Source organism: Meles meles, chromosome 13, assembly GCF_922984935.1.
Source record: "Meles meles chromosome 13, mMelMel3.1 paternal haplotype, whole genome shotgun sequence".
Classification (NCBI taxonomy): Eukaryota; Metazoa; Chordata; class Mammalia; order Carnivora; family Mustelidae; genus Meles; species Meles meles.
Window position 1 is genome coordinate 73,857,719 of NC_060078.1, and position 19,778 is coordinate 73,877,496.

The window sequence follows — 19,778 nt, forward strand, 5'->3', positions numbered from 1 at the left end:
TTGCACGTTGACCTGGGACGCTAGCAGAGGAGTTGGCAGCTGTCAAGGCTCATTAGGCTGGACTTAAACTTGAGATTTATGCACTGGGGCGTATCTAAATTATACGTCAATTTGAAAAAAAAATGGCAGGGTGGCACCTGGCTGTTCACCCAGGCCCTCCTCTCAGCCTTGAAGGAAGTGACCTTCTTATCTCTAGGTCAAGGTACATCTCAGAGAGGGTCTTAAAATAGACTGTGTTTGTTTCCAAACAAAGGCGGAGTGGAGCCCTGTTCGTTTTGCTCTTTCGAGCCTCTGGGTCACACTGCCGAGCTGGCCGAATGTGTCATGTGTTTGTGACAACCTAAGTTCCAAGCACGCAGGTGCACAGCCCTATCTAGCCCTCCCTTCCGCCCATCTCGGGAGTCCAAAGGGGAGGTCTGAGTATAAAAGCCACAGCCAATCGGCCGGGCTGTGAGACAACGCCCTGGTGTTCCCCAGTAAGTCACAGCCCGGATCCTGTGGGGGCTGGGGCTGCCAGAGGGACGTGGCCCAGAAGGGGAGGAAGTCATTGCGGAGGGGAGACCCAGAAACCGGGGGTCTCAGAGCAGGGCCACCCAATGCCATGTGCGTAGGCTGGAGGCCTCAGACTCAGGGGAGCCCCTGGGGAAGCCCCAGGCGCTGGGTTTCGGTTCCACACACCCTGTGCTCCCGGGCCTCCTGCCCTGTCTGGGCTGAGCAACCGCCAGCCTCGTACCTGTGCCCGGGGGTGTCTATGTGTCTATGTTTTCCTCCATGTAGATGCTGCCTTCTTGGACCATCGGCCTTCTCCTGCTGGCCACAGTCAGAGGTGAGGATGCTGTTACCATCCCTTGGGGGAGCAAGGGACGGTGCCTGGGTTGGCCTTTGGGTGAGGCCCCCGGGACACTATCATCGGGATTACCGCCGCCACGAACAACAAACCGCATTGTCACTATTTCAAGAAAACCCGCAACTGCCATCATTCAGGGAGGGTTGACTCTGTGGCAATGTTCTTGTCACAGATAATTCTGGGTAATCCTCCTGCTCTGTCCTGCTCCTCCTGCAGAGGCTCTGGGGCGGTGAGGCGGGCGGGAGAGGTGGCAGCTGCCGGGGCAGAGGGAGGGGGAGGCAGTTTGGGCAGGCCCGCCACGCCCTCAGTCCGTCCAGTGGCCAAGCGCGTGTCCGCAGACTAATGTCACAGAGCTGACATTATGGGACAGACCTGCCACATAAGCCCACCCTCCCGCGCACGGCCTGCACTCCTTCCCCTCACAGGGTCTCTGTCTCCCCAGCTCCGATCAGTCCCTGTCCCCTGGCCTCTGTCCAGATTCAGATACAGAAACCAAGGTCCACTTGTCCCCAAACAGAAGCAACCTCCCTTGCCGCCACAGCCCCCTGGGGCCTCCAGACTGCCTACTGCCCATCACCCCACCTCACAGAGGTATACCTCATGGGTGACCTCTGGGGGCTCTCTCCCTCTCTCCCTTACTTCCTCCCATCACTCAGACCCCCTCCCTGCCTGGCTGGGCCCCCCAGACCCTGCTGGAGAATGCTTCCCACAACTGCAGACACGGTCTCCTCGGGTTCCTAGTGAGCCTTTCTTCTGCATCCTGACTCCTCCCCCTGGTGCCCGTGGCTTGTCCCTGCCCCCTCCGGGTCTTCCTACCCATCCCAGCCCTGTAACGAGACCTGGCTCCCGACAGCAGAGTCTGGGATGGGTGCGGCTGCATCTCGGGTCTTTCTGGGCCCTCTGGGCCCCTTTGCTGGCCTGCTGCCACCTCCTGCCCCAGACTTGGGCAGCCCCCAAAAGTCCCTCCCAGGCACCCCACTTTTCTTTCTCTGCTTTGGGTCTTCCCCCTTGCCTAGCCTCTGGCCTCCCACCTTCCTGAGCTCTAGGACCTCCCACCATGCCTCAAACTCACTTTTTCCAAACCAGGCTCAGACGTCACTTCCCCCCATCTCCTCACCTTTGCCTTAATTTCCACTGTTGTCAGAGGTCAGACTGCCTCTGACCACCCCAGGTGCCCTGCCCCTGCACTGCCCCACTCCACACCCCTGCCTGTCCCAGGCTTTCCCTCCTCGGAGCCCCCTTCACGAGATTCCACAAAACTCCTTCATGAAGCAGGACCCCCACCATTCACCAGCTCGATGCCCTCCAGCGCTTCCCCACTTTCCCCCAACGGCCCAGGTGTCTTAACCAGGCCCCCAAGCCCCTGCATTTGGCACCTGAAGCGAGAGTTATTTTAGTCTCTCCTTCCCTGTTAGATTTCCTCTCTCTCTCAGGGCAGGGTTTGAACCTGATCTCCTCAGCACCTAGCTTTATTCCCAATTAAACTTCGCAGGTTCGGATCCGGGCTCCACCGCTGGTTGTCCCCTGTGCCTTGATATCCTCATCTGTAAAATGGGTGCAATAATGCAAATTCCTTACTCACAGGGTTGTTTTGAGTCTTTAGTGGGATAATACTGGTAAATTGCTAGCATGGTCTCTGACACCCAGTAAACAAGTATTAACCACCACCAGTTTTGAATTAACGGCCAACATTTGGCCCCACCAGTTTAGGAGCTGAGGAAACCTAAGACAGAGACCCACTGCAATCCTACAGATTTGATTATTCCCCCCCCCCCCCCCCAGTGACAACTGCTAGTGGAAATGTGCGTGTTGTAGGCACAGAAAGGACCAGCATTTACGGTTAAGCCCTCATCAGTTGTGCGGGTCGGACCCCTATTACACACCATATGATGCAGCAAGAAATCATCCCCGTTCTTAGAAAATTCACCTTTTAAGGTGAATTATAATCTGAAATGGCAGAGCCTAATTGGGGGCAAAAGTGTGTGTAAAAGGATGACATGGAGCTATATGAATGGGACGAATACCCACGAACGCCTACAGCTGGCTTCGGCCGGTGGTGGTTGTCACGGAGAAGTCAAGGGGAATCAGGAAGCACCGAGCCACAGGTTTCACACCTGGGATAATTACCTGATGTTTGATGAACAGAAGTCCAAGACCATCTGGGAGTTTTCCTGGGAGAAGTAGTTTCAAGGCGGAAGGGCCCCAAGAATTCTCAGTGATTCCCCGACTGGCCAGATGATGAGGGTTATATAGCATTAAACATGCTATTCCCACATCCCATCCTAGGGAGGCATCAGAGTCTCTGAGGGAGGGGCCTGGGATTGTGTAGACGCGACACGTGTAGTCACTCCCAGTCCCCAGGTGACTCCCATCACCATGGAAGTTTGGGGAACAATGGCTGGTAAAGGTGAAGACCAGCGTTGGCCAGAGTCAGCCCTGGGCTCACCGCAAAGAATCCTCTTGTGTAGCTGAGAACACAGGGCTTCTTTCCAGAACCTCACAAGGGCCCTGTTCGTTGCTCTTCCTGCCCCAGGAAAGGAGATCTGTTATGGACATCTTGGCTGCTTTTCCGATGAAAAGCCATGGTGCGGGACCCTTCAGCGGCCTTTAAAGTTATTTCCCTGGGATCCCAAGGACATTGACACCCGCTTTCTCCTGTACACAAATGAAAATCCGAACAATTTCCAAGTAAGAGTGGGTGTGGAAACACTGCGTGGTGGGTGGACTGGGTTGCCGCTGCTGGAGCCTTCACGTGGCTGTCCAAGGAAAAAATGCACGGCCTTGGAACTTTCCAGATGAGGCTTCCTCACCAATGGTAGACCAAGAGCCAACTTAGCTCTCAGGATCACAGACCGCTATGCATACATAATGAAATCTATGGATGCCCAACCCAGAAACTAACATCCACACACACTCGTGCACGGACCTGCAGAAGCTTCCCAGCAGCAGCAGCCTGCTCCCGGGGAAGTATGTGTGCTTTTATGGAGAAGCCCAGGCCTGGCGTTCCTGAGGAGGGTCTGTCTGGGGAGGGAGAGAAGCCCCTCAGTGGAGTGGAGTGGGGAACTATACCTTCCCGAGAAGCTAGAGGACAGATGGAAAGAGGCAATACATAGCCACAAAAGACCAAAGGTGGGGACCCCTGGGGAACACTTCAGTCCCAGAAGGCCTGTTAGGTGGAAGCAGGACAGGCTTCCTGCAGGTGGTCAGAAGTGACCAGGAGGGACATGCTCAGGATCCAAGTAGCTCCCCGCTCTCCCTGAGAAAGTTCAGAGAGCTGGTGTCTATCTATAGGTCCATGAGGTGGCCCACTGTGGGGTTCTAGGGGACCAATGCCCTGCTCCCAGCTGGGAGTCCGCTTGGACGTGGCCATGGTGCTGTTTTTACTTTGTGATCCTTCTTCAGACATTCGCTTAGCACTTTTTTTATTATTAAACCAGCTGATCACGGCCACTGATCTAGCCACGGTCGAGGCTTCCAACTTCCAACTGGACCGCAAGACACGCTTCATCATCCACGGCTTCATAGACAAGGGGGAAGAGAACTGGCTGTTGGACATGTGCAAGGTAGGGATCCCCACCACCCTGCACCTAGCTACTCCAGACGGAGATCAGCACCCAGATGCAAACCCCACGGCCCCAGTGTCCCTGAGGTTGGGAAAGGAAATAGGGAAAGAACCCTCCTTTGCAAAAACCACCAAGGAAAGCCTGGGTTCCCCGGGCATCCATTGTCAAGTTCTCCCAACCCAACAACTTCTGGCCAACCAGCTCCTCTTGAGGCTGAAAGGAACCAGGGTCCAATCAGAAAGTCCCAGACAGGAAAGCAACTTGAATTTGTGTGTACAGATTTGCTATCCAATAGAACATTCTGCTCTATTGGAAATGTTCTATATCTGCACTGTCCAAATCAGGAGCCAGGGTCAGGCTAGAACACCAAGAGTATTGGTGGGAACAACAGCTGCACTACCCAGGGCTTGGACTATCTACTATAGGGGTCCACGAACTTTTCCTGTAGAGAACCGGGTAGCAGACACTTTAGCATTTGTGTTCAATTTGGGTCATAGGGTTTCAGCTCAACTCTGCTTCAGCTCAGAAGCAGAGGTAAACAGTTAAGTAAACAAATGGGCGTGGCTCATTCCAATAAAACTTTATTGGTAAAAGTAGTGGATTTGGCCCTACTGTAATAGTTTAACCCCTGATGTAGGAAGTGACTTTTTTGATCTGGGTGTGTCACTAAGTATCTGTGAGACCTTAGACAAGTCATTTAATCCACTCCAGGCCTCAGTTTCCACATCTGTTAAGTGGGGATAAGCACACCCAATCGATAGTGACGTGGCAGAAGTTTGGACATGTGCAAGGAATATTAGAGCTCCGGCACAGCTAGGTGCGTGAGGGGTGTGGATGCCTATCTCTGGAGTGTATAGTTTGTCGTTGTTGGTAAATCAGTCTCTCTTGCTTGTCGTCCCCAGAAAATGTTTAAAGTGGAGAAGGTAAACTGCATCTCTGTGGACTGGAAACGTGGGGCAAAGACCAAATATACCCAAGCCGTCCATAACATTCGCGTCGTGGGAGCAGAGATAGCTTTCTTCATTCAAAATCTGTCGGTAAAACCCTGCCTGGGCCACATCCTGTGAGGAGCCGGCGGGTGGGGGGGGGGGGAGGGGCAGCCGAGCACCAACTTCCTCCTACCTAAGAGGAAGCCTTAAGGACCCCTCGGGACTGGGGCCGGGTCTAGAAGCCCAAGCAGGGCCTTTTCTAAGGTGCAGTTGTCCCTTTTCTCCCTCCCGGATTGTCCCTAAGACTCCTACTTATGGGGCTGGAGGTGAACTAACCTCTTGGAGCCTCGGTTTCTCCTTCTGGAAGAAAGCCTTCCGTGTAGGCTTTTCTGGGAATTCCAGAGCACGCTGGGACACCAGATGAGGCTTCATTCTCAGACAGCCCAGGCGGGAAGGTCCCTTACAGCCTTCTGGAAGGTCTATTCTGGAGAATCCCAGAGCCAGGCCCACTACCCACGCTCTCCCCGACAAGCCCGACCCCCGCCAGGGTCCAGGGGAGGTGTGGGTGGCAGCAGGCAGCCCACGTCTGGTCCCCACCCCAGCCGCCTGCAGTTGACTCGGTGGCCACTGGTCAGCACTGTTGCCCCACGCACGAGCCGGCCCGCGGGCCATGCAGACTATGGGGCTGGGTCGCGCAGTCCCCGCTGTTGTCCTGGAGGTGTCCCCTCCGGAATTTGCAGCCCGCGCCCCGCGCCCCGCGCCCCGCGCCCCGCGCCCCGCGCCCCGCGCCCCGCGCCCCGCGCCCCGCGCCCCGCGCCCCGCGCCCCTTGCGTGTGTGCATCCCCGCCGCCCGGCGGGACCTGACGCGCCATCCGTCCGCAGACGGTGCTGGGCTACAGCCCCGAGGACGTGCACCTCATCGGCCACAGCCTGGGCGCGCACGCGGCGGCCGAGGCGGGCAGGAGGCTGGGCGGCCACGCAGGCAGGATCACAGGTGCGCGGCGCGCGGCCCCGACCGGGTGCGGGAGGCTGAGTGGGGGTGCGGTGGAGGGCGGTGGGGGGCGGTGGGGGACGGTGGAGACGGTGGGGGCGGAGTGGGCGAGATGGGAGTGCGGCGCACGCGGGAGCCCAGGCAGAGCACCCTGGCAGGCCCAGCGGGAGCCGGCTGTAGCGGCTGCCCCCACTAGCCACAGAAAGTCACTGTCCATGATTTCATTAGGGAATACTTGACTGAGAATTTAAAACTTCAGGGTTATTATTGCAAGAGTAATATAATAATAATAAAATAATAACAACAACAACAACTGGTTTTTTTAAATTAGTGCGTCGGTTCCACAAATGCGAGTGCTGTGCCACGCACAGGCAGAGAGTGAAAAGTGGCCACCTGAAACCTGCTCCATGGGAAGTGCTCAGTAAATACTGAATAAATGAATGAGTCACTTGGCAAAATGAACACACACGAGGCAGTCACAGACAACTATTTATTTTGTGCAGGCGAATATCAGCACGTGGCTTTGGCAAACAGTTCAATGCACCATGAAATGGATGTCTCCTTTGCTCAGGGCCCTGTGCTGGGGTCCGGTGAGGGATGGGGGCATTATAGTTCATGTTACTGTAGAAGTTTTCAGTTTGCAAAGTCCTTTCTCTTTTATCTTTTCATGGAGGTTTTACAATAACCCTGTAAGAAGAGAGTGGTTGTTATTCGCACCTTCTAGACAAGAAGCTGAGGGTCAGAGGCGACAGGTGTTTGACCTTGAGCAGAAAACCAGGGCTAAATATAGGTCCCTGAATCCCTGGTGCCCTGTGGGTTCCACCCTCTGCCTCTCTTTAAAGACGAAGTGGCCACAGCCCCCTTCGGGAGACCCACAGTCTGGTCCAGGAGGCAGACAGTTAAGTAGGCAAGTAAATTCAGAGCCAAATTAATTAAACACAAAATAATCCTATACACTGTGGGTGGCATGCACTGAGAAAGGAGAGGCTAAGTTTTCCCTGAGGGGGTGGTGTTTGAGCCCAGTCTTGGAGAGCACAGATTGGTTAGGGGAGGATGTGGGGAAGTGAACAGCAGGCTGGGGATAGCGGGAGCAGCCACAGAGGACAGTGTGCGGACTGGGGACTGGGGACTGAGTGGAGCCGGGCGAGGCCAGGGAGCTTGCAGTCTTGGAGAGCTGTGGCCACTTAGTCACAGGTGAGGGTAAAAAGGACAAAGAACATGAAGGGGCAAGGGGACCCCCTAGGTCCTGCTCGGAGTCAGGCACTGGGGACTTCTGGATGTTCGTTGGCAGTCAGTGACCCCACTCTTAGCCTGTCTCCACTCCTCTCTCCTAAGCATACTAGGAGCTGCAGACCAATTAATTCCCCCAAATCACGGCTGCTGGGCTCTGGGACTCCTGGCCCGGGAACTTCCATGGATTTTGTGGGTACAGGGTTTAGAGCCTGTATTGTGTTAGAGTGCGGTCTGACTACCCCGCTCCCCGATTTCAGGACTGGACCCTGCACAGCCATGCTTCCAGGGCACGCCTGAGGAGGTTCGGCTGGACGCGTCTGATGCCATGTTTGTGGATGTGATTCACACAGATTGTGCTCCGATCATCCCCTTCCTAGGTGAGTTCCCCCCTGCACCTCCTGGGGGCCAGCTGAGACGGATGGGAGTGGGTCCAGGTGCACCCCACATGCAAACCTCCAGGGCTATATTCAAAAAGGTGAACCACAGGAAGCCCTCGGGCCCCAACCCCAGATAAACAGTCAGGACAGTGCCCGCGGGATCGGCCTGCCGGCCTAGGTGAGCCTGAAACACTTCTACAGCCTGGAAGGGCCTCACCAGTCTTCAAAACTTTAGTCCTTTCCAATCTGCCAACATCCAGAGGGACAGGTAAATTTCTTCTTGATGTTTGACCTGTATTTGCAAAATGCAAGAGTTAATTGTTGAAAATATTTTTTTTTACTTCTTTTGTCAAAGCTATGGTTATAGTTTGTTTTGCTGGACATGAACTATATCCTTTTATCTGGTTCTTCTAAAGCCAATGTTCTTTTTTCATGATTTTCTTGTACAACCACTCATGAAAACTGCCAATGAAAGTATGTTTTTAATGAAAATTATATCACTCATTGAGTGCTTACCATATGCTTCTTTGAATATTTTGTACACATTAGCTCACTAATCAGAACAACCCTAAAAAGTAGGTATTACTATTACGATTTCATTGACAAGGGAACGAAGGCTTCACAAGGTCAAGTAATTGCCCAACATGACGGCGAAGTCTTTAAGTAGAATAGGTTGTGATTCCAGGTCTGAATGCTTCAAAAACCAAAACTCCTACCATTGCTCTGGGCTCTCAATATAGCGATATAATGGAATGTGGTCTCAGTGGAACAATAGAACATGGAAGTCAAAATTCTTAAACGAATACAGGAAGAAAAGCTTCCTCAGTCCTGATATGCAGCTCCTGGTACATAGTGGTGTCAGGGTCTGACGGTACTGCTTAGGGTCTCCTCAGGACAGACAGACAGACATGTACATACGAATACACCTGTGTGCAAGCACTCCCAGAGCCCAGCTTCCCCCTCTTCTCTCTTCCCGTGTGCTCTCCTCCCTTCTTTTCTTGCCAAATGCCCATTTCTGAGCACTTTCTGCAGAGTCACAGACAGCATGGCTAGGCTGAGGAGAGAATTGGCCAAGAAGGTTCTCGCTGTGGCTGGAAGGAGCCAATACTGTCTGTGGCCACAACCTAACGTTGGGACCACTCACCTCCCTGCTCCCCTCTGCTTATAATATTTCAGGTTTTGGAATGAGCCAAAAGGTGGGCCATCTGGACTTCTATCCAAATGGAGGAAAGCAAATGCCCGGATGTCAGAAAAATAGTCTTTCAACCATTGTTGACATAGACGGCCTGTGGGAAGGTACGTAAGTAGAGAAGCAAGACAGCTGCCGTCCACTTGGGGAGAAACAGTGTGTGCTCGGTGCCGGGCATTTCCACAGCCATGTCCTGAGGTCTTTACTCTGATCAGTCCCATTTTACAGACAGGGAAACAGGGTCAGTAGAGGTATAAAACTTGCCCAAGAGTCCCCTAGATTTAAGCCCAACTTCTGGCTACAAAGCCCTGACCTCGTGTCCCATCTGGCACCATCTTCCCCTTGGCCAGATGCTGAGGCAGGAGAGGACCAGTTCATTGGCAAAGACCCAGCTCTGGCTTTGGCCTTCTGTCCTCCATGCCTGTTTCTTGAAGGACTGCTTGCTGGGTGTAAGCAAAGATCTGAGGGGCTTAGACTTTCTTGCCATTTACTGTGCCCGGGTTCCAGGTATGGAAAAGAGCTGAGCTGGTAGGAAGACAAAGTTGGGGGACGTACTCTGCAGGTTTGGGGAGAGCGTGCTGGGAGAAGAGGCCTGGGCTCTAGGGGATGAGCCTTGTGTGGACCCCCATTCATCTGAGAGAACGTGCTCAGTGCCCCTAATAGGAGGTGACCTAAAGCATCATCTGTGTTCACCGCCCTTGTTCTGACCTTCAGCTATTCCTGTGGCCCAGCCCTGAGATCGGCTCCACTGTCCTCCCTGAGAATGGAGGCTTTGAGTCTGTGATCATTTCATTTGAGGATTTATTTGTCCGAGCTGGGAGTTCCCTGAAGCCAGGGACTATGTCAAGGGCCTCCCAGACCCACCGGGGTCTAGCCCAAAGCAAGCACCTAGTGCAGTCCGTTACATGGGGCTCAGTGACCTTTGGTGGCATTTTTATATTCTGTATGTTGATGTTAAAGAGCAGGGTTGGTAAAGCCACAGGAGCTTTAACCCCCTCTGGGCTCCGCACCAGTGACTCCGCGGAGGATGCGGCTGCTGGGCTCCCTGGGAGGCCCTGCCAGAGTCACAGGAAGGCCTGCCCCTCCCAGAAGTGCTGAGCAGGCCACCCAGAATGGGAGCCCAGGTTTAATTAAAAAGACAAGTTAGCGTGAAGAAGCCCATGAACACGGGAGTGTATGTGATCGCGTGGAGCTCCGTGTGACCCAGGCGCGGAGCAGAGGAACGGTGAAAGCCACTTGCTCCGTAGGCTGGGATCCCAGGGCCACAGTTCCGGACGAAAGAAACAATTCAGGATGAAGCAGTTTCTGTTGTTGGTGATGAGCCTTGGTGTGGGGCACACGGAACAGCTTCTGCAGGAAGTTTCTGGACTGGGGACAGGACGGGGGTGGGTAGCACATAGAGCCCAGAGCTGTGGGGGGGGCTGATCCTACCGCGGCTTCCCAGATGCAAAGGGAATGTGCCTTTCTCCCTGGGTAGTGGATGAAGGCACCAGACCCCCGCCCCCAAGAGGACCCCCCCAGCTACGTCTGCTGTTGCCAGGGATTACCTCATAGGAAGTTTTGCAGCCAGGAGCTGGAGAAGTGAAAAAACCATTTTCCAAACAAGAGGACTTTGGTCTAAAGAAAAAGATGGCACATAAAACACAGCGACAGAGTGGCCAGAGGCCACAGTGATTGTACTGGCCACTGCCCCTGCCTCGTGCCTGGAATAGGAGGAAGGAAGTGGTTCTCAGCCTGGGGCGAAGGCACAGGGAAGCCTGCTTCACTCAGAAGGCGTCTGTGTCCAGCTCGCGAACTGAGGCCCAGCTGGCAGGCAGATCGCAACCCCAGCAGTATGTGACCGGCCTTCCCAGTGACTGTTTAGAAGTGGGAATGTATGGATATCATTTGAGCATGGAAAGATTTTCACAGAAAAGTCAAGATGCTTGGCTTCTCGTGAAAAATCAGAACAAGTAATCTGGGCCTTTACTATAAATGGCCAGACCGTGTAGGATCCCCTTAAAGGCAATTGGGCAATTATTATCCTCTCTCTCTCTATGTCTCTCTCTGCATAACATTTCTCACTGCCCCTACACGGCCCGCCGCCCTCATCATTCCTTTACATCGCATGCCCAGTCCTCCAGGATTGCACAGATGTGCTCCTTAGCGCCGGCCACTCCCCAACACCTGCTGCTCCTTGAGTAGCAGCTTCTCAGCAAATGGACACAGGTGGAGGGCAAGGAGAGCCATCTGGTCAACCCCCACTACTAAACAAGCCCCTTGACGGACAGGTCAGTCATAGACCTTGCAGACTGTGCCCTGACACCCATCTGTGCAATGTGGGATTCCTTGCTCAGTCCAAATGGTTCAGCCTTTAAAAGTGAAATGCCTCCAGTGAGCTCCCATGGCCTTTGCTTCCTCAGGAACCCGAGACTTTGTGGCTTGCAATCACCTAAGAAGCTACAAGTATTACTCCAGCAGCATCCTCAACCCCGACGGCTTCCAGGGCTACCCGTGTGCCTCCTACAATGAGTTTCAGGAGGTAGGTCACACCAGTCGGGGGAAGATGTCAGTGACCCTGTGGGTGATAGAGGTTTTGTCCCTGCGGCTTGGCAGAGAGCAGAGCTGTAACCTCATGACTGATGGGAGGAGGGACTGCACATCGGAGCCTCACAGAGACTTCTCCCAGAAGCAGGGTGGGCAGGAGGGGACATGACTGCTGGGCCTTCCCTCCGTCCCAACTTTTTATTCTGGAAGATGCCCAATCTACACAAGAGTTGAAACAAGAACACGTGAACATCTGTCTGCCCATCACCTACATGCACCAATTGTTGACACTTAAATGTGTGCCTATGTGTAGTTTTCTTCTAAATTATGTGAAAGCAAACTAGAGACTTCACTCAAATACATTCATCTCCTGAGAACAAGATCATTCCTGTAGAACAACATTCAAGAAATTTAGCATTGATACACTACTATTTTCTAATATGTTGTCCATATTCAGACTTCTCCAGATATCCAATGTCCTCTAGAGCTATGTCTTTCTTCTTCTTTCTTCCATTCTTCCTCTCTCCCTCTCCTCTTCCCTCCCTCTCTTCTCTTCTCTTCTCTGCCTCTCTCCCTCCCTACCTTTCTTCCCTTCTTTTTCTTGCATTGCCTTTTTTTAAGTCTCCTTTAATCTTTCTCTCTCTTTCTTTCTCTCTCTCTCGTTTTTATTTGTTTGTTTGTTTTGAGAGAGAGAGAACATGAGTAGGCAGGGAGGGAACAGAGAGAGAGAGAGAGAGAGAGAATCTTAAGCAGGCTCCAGGCCCAGCGCAGAACCAGGCGTGGAGCTCCATCTCACAACCCTGAGCTTATGCCCCGAGCTAAAACCAAGAGTCAGACGCTCAACCAGCTAAGCCAGACAAAACCACTTTTTTGGGCTCCTTTAATCCAGAACAGCTCAACATCTTTCACTGGTCTTCCAAGACATTGACAGTTGTGAGGATTCCAGACTGAGTGTTTGGTGGAATAGCCTCAGTCTGAACTCGTCTGGTTATTTCTTCACGATTCACTGGGTGTTATGAGTCCTTAGTGTACGCAACCAGACGCATTGGCCTTCATTTAGTGGCACTTTGTCTCATTATTTGATGACTTCCAGCTTGATTACTTGTTTAAGATACTTAAAATCTGCCAGATTTCTCCATTATACAAGTCCCATTACCCCCGAGATGGTAGTGTCCACAACAACAAACCAGTATGAAAGGGTAAGCTTCTTACCTGAATCAGCTGGTACTTTGGGGATGCAAATGTTTGAAGTTTCAAAATATTTTTTCTCCAAAGTAAACATAAAAATATATTTATACGCACACGTTTTTCTTTCCAAAGTTGATTTTGACTGTAATGTTCTTGGGTTGAACTAAGGTCAAAAGGATATCATGTTCCATCCCCGGGGTCCAAGAGTAATCATTGCATAGTCCTGGCTGTGTTCGTTATTGTGGGAGTGTAGATAACAATATGCACAGCCTCCAGCATTTGTTTCGTGCTTTCCAAATTGCAAAACAGCCGCGCACACCACAGAAGGCAGATTTGGTGAGAGCAAAGAACAGAAGACCAGTGACACTAGCGTGAAATGTTAGTCTGATCTGAACAGAGCAAACCACCTCCTCCAGCCCCCACTAATGAGCTACTGTTGGAGGAACATCACCCAGGGATCAGTTAGATAATTCACATTAAAGTGAAGATGGTCACAGACCTTCTCTTCCTCTGTTCTTTTGAAAGAACGTATTGGTCCCATTTACTCCTCCTGGAAGATGTCTTGCATTTCCCTTCCATACTTGAACATTATTGCTCCCTGGATATGACTTGTCTACCCAACTATACTCCAGGTTCTCTGGGTACTTGTTTGCGTACACAACAGGGCTTCATACAGTTCTGTGCATGACTCTGAGGATAAGTGCATGGATGTCAGTGGAGGGGTGGGAGAGCAGATGGGTGGATGGTTGAATGGGTGGGTGGATGAGAGGATGGTTGGGGGATAGAGGGGTGCGTGGGTAGATAAATAGGAGGATGGATGCGAAGATGAGTTGCTTAATTGATTGAGTCAGTCAAAGCCCACCACTAACAAGCAAATTGTGTTTTTTCACCAGAGTAGCTGTTTCCCTTGTCCAACTGGAGGATGCCCCCAAATGGGGCACTACGCTGACCGGTTTCAGGGGAAAACCAGTGCTGTGGGACAAACCTTTTTCCTGAACACAGGAGACAGTGGTAACTTTACCCGTAAGTTTCCATTTTACTCATTTAAAAACTCTTGCAAATCGTTTGGCAGTTGTACCAGCCTAAGCAGTCGGGACCGTTGCCAGCACCTGACAGAAACAATTCCAACCAGCTTAGCTGTAATAGAAGGACGTTATTTAACCAATAAGCCTGATCAGTGGAGCGAAGTGCAGTGATTGGCACAGGCTGGTCATATGTTCATCCACCCCGTAAGTGGGAAGGGTGAATCCATCAACAGAAGAACAGGGTCATATAGGGCAAAGTCCCTGTAAGTTGAGACATGCCCGTGATCATCTGTCATACTAGTCTCCCTACGCAATCATGCATGCACACACACACACACACACACACACACACACACACACACATTGTGTTTGTGTTGTTTTGCCCAGCTTCTTACCAAAAAAGTACAAGATAGTAAAATCATCAAGATTCATTTGTCGTAAGTAATACTACGTGGTGGCTGAATAGAAGAGCATGATTTTTCAAGGGAGTTTTAATTTAAAAAATTATGTAGCACTTTACAAAACACTTTTCCCATGTAGTATCTCCTGTAATCCTCACAATACTTATGACAGAGGACAACAGGTGGGCAGTGTCTGTAACGTCTCCTGTGCATAGTCCTTCAACCCAGACGTTCCAGTTCTCAGACGTATCTTGGGACAGCACTTGCCAAGAAGGTGTGCTCAAGGATGTTCACTGCAGCATTGTTTTTAACACCAAAAGTTTGCGAGGAGAAACCTAGATGCCCACCGATTGGTAGACAACCAGCTACTCTGTGAACCGTTGAAAGCAAGGAGATAGCTCTATGTACTGAAGAGAGAAATCCTCTCTAGTAAGCGAAAAGGCAAATGGGCAAAAAAACACGTATGAATACAACAAATGCAAATGTCCCAACAGGAGAGAAAACTCAGCGACATGGTTCAAATGAAGAGACTTTATTGAAGGGTCTACTTCGAGAGGTGTGGGCAGGGTTAAAGGAGTCATCAAGGGATGCCGAGGCACCCAGCATTGGGTGGTTGTGGGGCTCCTGGAGTGGCACGGCTTCCCCAGAAGGGAAGTTACCGCCAGACATCCGGTACCAGAGCCAGGAGGCAGCGGGGGAGCATGAGAGATGGGTCCCCCCTTTCCTCCTGCCTTCCGATCTCCTGCATTACTCTCTTATCAGCGGAACTCAACTGAACGCCAGTGGCGAGATCCCTGGTGGGGGTGGCCTTCCAGAACACAGGGTGGGGTAGAGAAGGGGGGCAACTCAGCTCAGTCTGGGGAGGGGATGGGCAGAGACAGTAGAGAATACAGCACATCCTCTTTGTGGAAGGGAAAAGAAGCTTGGATGTTCTTTCATAAACTCATCTGTGTACATGTGAATGTTCAGAGAAAACTCTAGATTAAGGTTTCTCTACCTTGGCACTATTGACATTTCAGGCTGGGGATGCAGAGCTAGGAGCAAGAATTCTTCCATGGGATGATTTTTTTTTTCCCCAACAAGATGAGTTCATTGAACTGGTTATATGTCTTTGGACAGGTTGGAGATACAGGGTATCCGTCACACTGGCTGGAAAAAAGAAAACGAGTGGGTACATCAGGATTGCTTTGTATGGAAGCAACAGAAACTCAAAACAATATGAAATTTTCAAGTAAGTTTGAGAGTAACATGAAATGGTCAGACTTTTCATCATTGAGTATTCATAAGAGATTGGGCATAAAATGCTTTCTAAATCTGGCCATCTATTAGAGAGAACCTTTGAATCCTAGAATGTCAGAGATGGAGGAAAATCTTGGCATCTGACCCAGAGATCCCATTTTGCGGATGAGAAGAGTGAGGCCCAGAGGGGGACTTCACTACTTACGATCAGATATGTGCTAACTTCTTTTGGAATGTCAGTCATGGCTTTCTGACTTTGGTTTTATGGGTATCAAATTCTCCTCCAATAAGGTATGTTTACGTGGCAACTACTCCCAACACCTGCACTCCCCACCCCCCACACTGGCACACCTACCTTCTTGCTGTGGTGGTAGCCTCAGCCCCTAGCTTTTGCTGGGCAGATGAAGTGCTCGGTAAATACGTGTTGGATGAATGCGTGTGTGGGCTGTAAAATTATATTGTGTTTTTTTATACTAACTTTTCCATAATACTTTTCATGTTATGTTGAAGCTTTTTGACAACTTTCTATGCCCCATATGAAATCCTAACAGAAGATCTCTGCTGAGCCACATACATCTTTAAACATAAGACATTGCACTAATTAGTCTTATAGTATGATTATAAGGTTAATATGCCTCCTCAAATATTTGATTTCCCCTAAGGACAAATTAAGACAGTAGAGATCTAGAGTCCTATCTTTTTAAACAGATGCGTGCTTCACAAATATATTAGTGTTTTAGCAGCTCCTGGATGCCCATGAAGTCGTTCAAGGTATTTGCAGAAACCAACAGCAGCCACCACTATCATCCTATGTATTCGTACATCCAGCTGAGATAACATTCTATGTCTGTGCTTTCAGAGGCTCCCTAAAACCACATGCAAATCATACGCGTGACATTGATGTCGACCTCAATGTTGGAAAAATCCAGAAGGTTAAGTTCCTCTGGAACAACCACGTGATAAATCTTTTCCGGACCAAGCTGGGGGCTTCGCAAATCACCGTGCAAAGTGGTGAAAATGGGACTGAGTGCGTATCTCTTATTCTACCTACATCTTACTACCTACATCTTAGTATCTGTATTTACCTACCAGTCTAGCTACATCCATCCATCCACCCATCTATCCATCCATCCAGTCACCCGCCTGCCCATCTGGGTAACAGTCTACCCAGCCATTCGTCCATCCCTTTCTGTCCATCTGCTTAACCTCTCACCCATCCATTCAGCCATCAGCCATCTATCCAGTCTTCTGGCCATCCAGCCATTATCTATCCCACTATTCATCTCAACTCCTCTTCTAGCATTCTGATTCACTTTGAAAGATCAAATATCATTTGATCAAATATCATTTCCCTTGCCCAAATTCAATGGAGCAAGGCATCAGTAAGTTATAAGGCATAGATTTGAGAAATAGGCACACGTGAGACTGTTGGACCTCGAACAATGAGAAAAACGCCTGGGCAGAACTTGTAGGAAATCTCGAAGTTAATTCCAGTTGGGGAGCAGTTATTAATGTAAATAAGTTTGTTTGGAGACTGCGGTATGAAAAGGATAGAAAGTGGGCTGAGCTCTCACTCACAGGGGCATTCTCTTCTCCTTCAAGGGAACAGAATCTTACTTGGTCAGGGCTGGGAGAGGATATAACTGTATTTAAAATACTGAAGGAAGAAGCCCACCTTCAAAGAAGATCGTCATAAAATAACAGGTTGTTAAGGTCTGAGGGAAACTTAGGTATCCCCTCTCAGCTGCTCTCATTTTAAGATGAGGAAAGCCAGATACAGGGAGTCGTGCAACTTGTCTAAGGCCACACAAGGAAGCTGGAGGGAAGACTACCAGACCTCAAAAAAAACACACACCGAGACCTTGCTAAGCTGCGTCATTTAACGTGCTGGAGGTCAGCCATACTATTCCCGATTCCTCCGAGTGTTGCTGGAAGGATCAGATTCCACCTTCCTTTGTACACTCAAGAGCAGAGCACCAGCATGAGCGCAGCCCAGACTTGGACCCAAGTCTTCTGACAGCCAGTCTGGTCCGCCTGCCTTGGGGCCCATCTACAGCCAGACATGGAGCTGAGAATCGATCAGGGCTGGTGGTGGGTGCATTGCGGAACAGTCTGGATCTCAGAGTCATGAGGTGGCGGTTGGGTGGAGTCACTGTTTTCAAGTACAGTAGAGCCCACACATGATAGACTGCAAGTGCCAAAGTCAGCCCCTCACATAAGAGATTCCCCTGTCAAGGAGCTACATTCTGAAGCCGAGCCCCGAGGAAGGCTGAGTGGTCAGCCATCTTCTCTAGCAAGAGACACCACCAGGGCAGGAAGAGGCCAGGGATACCCTGCATCTCATGTCTGGGTACCGGCCCCAATCCAACCCCAACCAGGCTTCACTGCTCAGGAGTGACAACCCTTCCCAGTCTTTTTTTTTTTTTTTTTTTTTTAAGCATATTTATTGAGAGATCATTCCCATACCATACAATCCAACCCATGTAAAGCATGCCATTCAGGGACTTCTAGCATATTCACTGAGTTTACAATCATCTTCGCAATTGTAGAACATTTCCTTACCCCAAAAGGAAACCTCACACCCATTAGCCATCACCTGCTCATCTATCTATCCCTTTGCCCAGGCCTAGGCAACCCTAGTCTATTTTCTGTCTCTAGATTTTCCTGCTCTGGACAGGCCAGACACAGGAGATCATATAAGATACAGTCCTTTGTGTCTGCCTTCTTTCACAGCACCGTGTCTGCAAGGGTCCTCCTTTGCAGCCTGTATCAGTCTGGTTTCGTCATTCCTTTTTATTGCCAGAGAAGATCATCTAGATGGACCACATTTTATTTATCCATTCATCAGTTGGTGGATGTTTGGGTGGTTTCCACTTTGGGGCTTTTATGAATACGGTCGCTTGTATCCAAGTCTCCGTGTGGACATACATGTTCATTTGTTTTGCGTATATAGAAGCAGAATCACTAGGTCCTAGGAGAACTTTAGGTTTTCCTTCTAGAAGAACTGCCAGACTGCCTTTCCGGAGTGGCTTCCACATTTTATGTTCCCAGAAGCAGTGTATGAAGAACATTCATGATCTCGACTCTATAGGGAAAGTCCCCTGCGGGCAGGCTGGGGCACTCTTGTGCAGCTGACGCTGCGTCCGTCCTCTCTTGGTTTTGGGGGGAAAAAAAAATCCTTGGCCTGACTCAGCCGATTCCTTCTCAGCCCATTAAGAAGCCACAGGAGAAGAGGACATTCTTTGAGGGGTTTTGCTTATGGAGAATCATCTGGACTCTGCTTGGTGTCGCAGAGCCTTTGGGTCCGAGAGATCGGAGTCCCAGGGGGCTGGTTAACTGTGGTTTGCTCCCCTGAGGTCCCGTTTCCATGTGTCAATGAGTCTCATGCTGAAAATGTTTTCCTCCACAGGTACAATTTCTGTAGCAGTGAGACGGTCCAAGAAGATGTTTTACAATCTCTTTACCCTTGTTAAAAATGTGTTCTTCTCTCTTGTGTCTTGGCCATAATAAATTTTTTAATGCCCTCCATTGAACATCGAGGTGTTCTGGGATGTTCTCCGTGTTCTGGGGTCACATTTCAGAAACAATTTGTGGAACTGGGGCCACGTTTGACCAGTAACGCCTGAAACCTGCCACCAGCCCTCCCCTGCCACCATCTCTCTCTCAGGGCGTGTTGTGGGGCCTGTTTGTAGTTTATTTCCTTAGACAAGGAATGTCTCTCCTATCGGATAAGGTCATCCTTGCCCACCCAGCTTTTAACATGTTGTGGGGGGGGGCGCCTGGGTGGCTCAGTGGGTTAAAGCCTCTGCCTTCAGCTCAGGTCATGATCCCAGGGTCCTGGGATCGAACCATGCATCAGGCTCTCTGCTTAGTGGGGAGCCTGCTTCCCTTCCCCCTCTGCCTGCCTCTCTGCCTGCTTGTGATCTCTCACTGCCAAATAAATAAATAAATAAATAAATCTTAACATGTTAGGGGAAGAAGTGACCCTATGTCAAAACAGCCTCCAGCAGAACTAACTCAGAGCAATCATTATTTATTTATTTATTTATTTATTAATAAAAGATTTTATTTATTTATTTGACAGAGAAAGACACAGCAAGAGAGGGAACACAAGCAGGGGGAGCGGGAGAGGGAGAAGCAGGCTTCCTGCCGAGCAGAGAGCCCGATGCGGGGCTCCATCCCAGGACCCTGGGAACATGACCTGAGCCAAAGGCAGACGCTTAACGACTGAGCCACCCAGGCGCCCCAGCGCAATCATTATTTAGATTAA

At 50.6% G+C, this 19,778-nt stretch overlaps 1 protein-coding gene across 1 annotated transcript; it reads left to right on the plus strand.

Moving 5' to 3' along the window:
- The first annotated feature begins 429 nt into the window (after positions 1-429).
- Positions 430-19,039, plus strand: LOC123955684 (pancreatic lipase-related protein 2-like). Its single transcript, XM_046027960.1, has 13 exons — positions 430-476; positions 778-826; positions 3,381-3,535; positions 4,285-4,410; positions 5,313-5,447; positions 6,222-6,333; positions 7,821-7,940; positions 9,117-9,236; positions 11,532-11,650; positions 13,737-13,866; positions 15,389-15,500; positions 16,368-16,535; positions 18,918-19,039. Exons 2-13 carry the CDS (start codon positions 778-780, stop codon positions 18,979-18,981), a joined length of 1,410 nt encoding a protein of 469 aa, XP_045883916.1. The 5' UTR covers positions 430-476; the 3' UTR covers positions 18,982-19,039.
- The last annotated feature ends 739 nt before the right edge of the window (positions 19,040-19,778 follow it).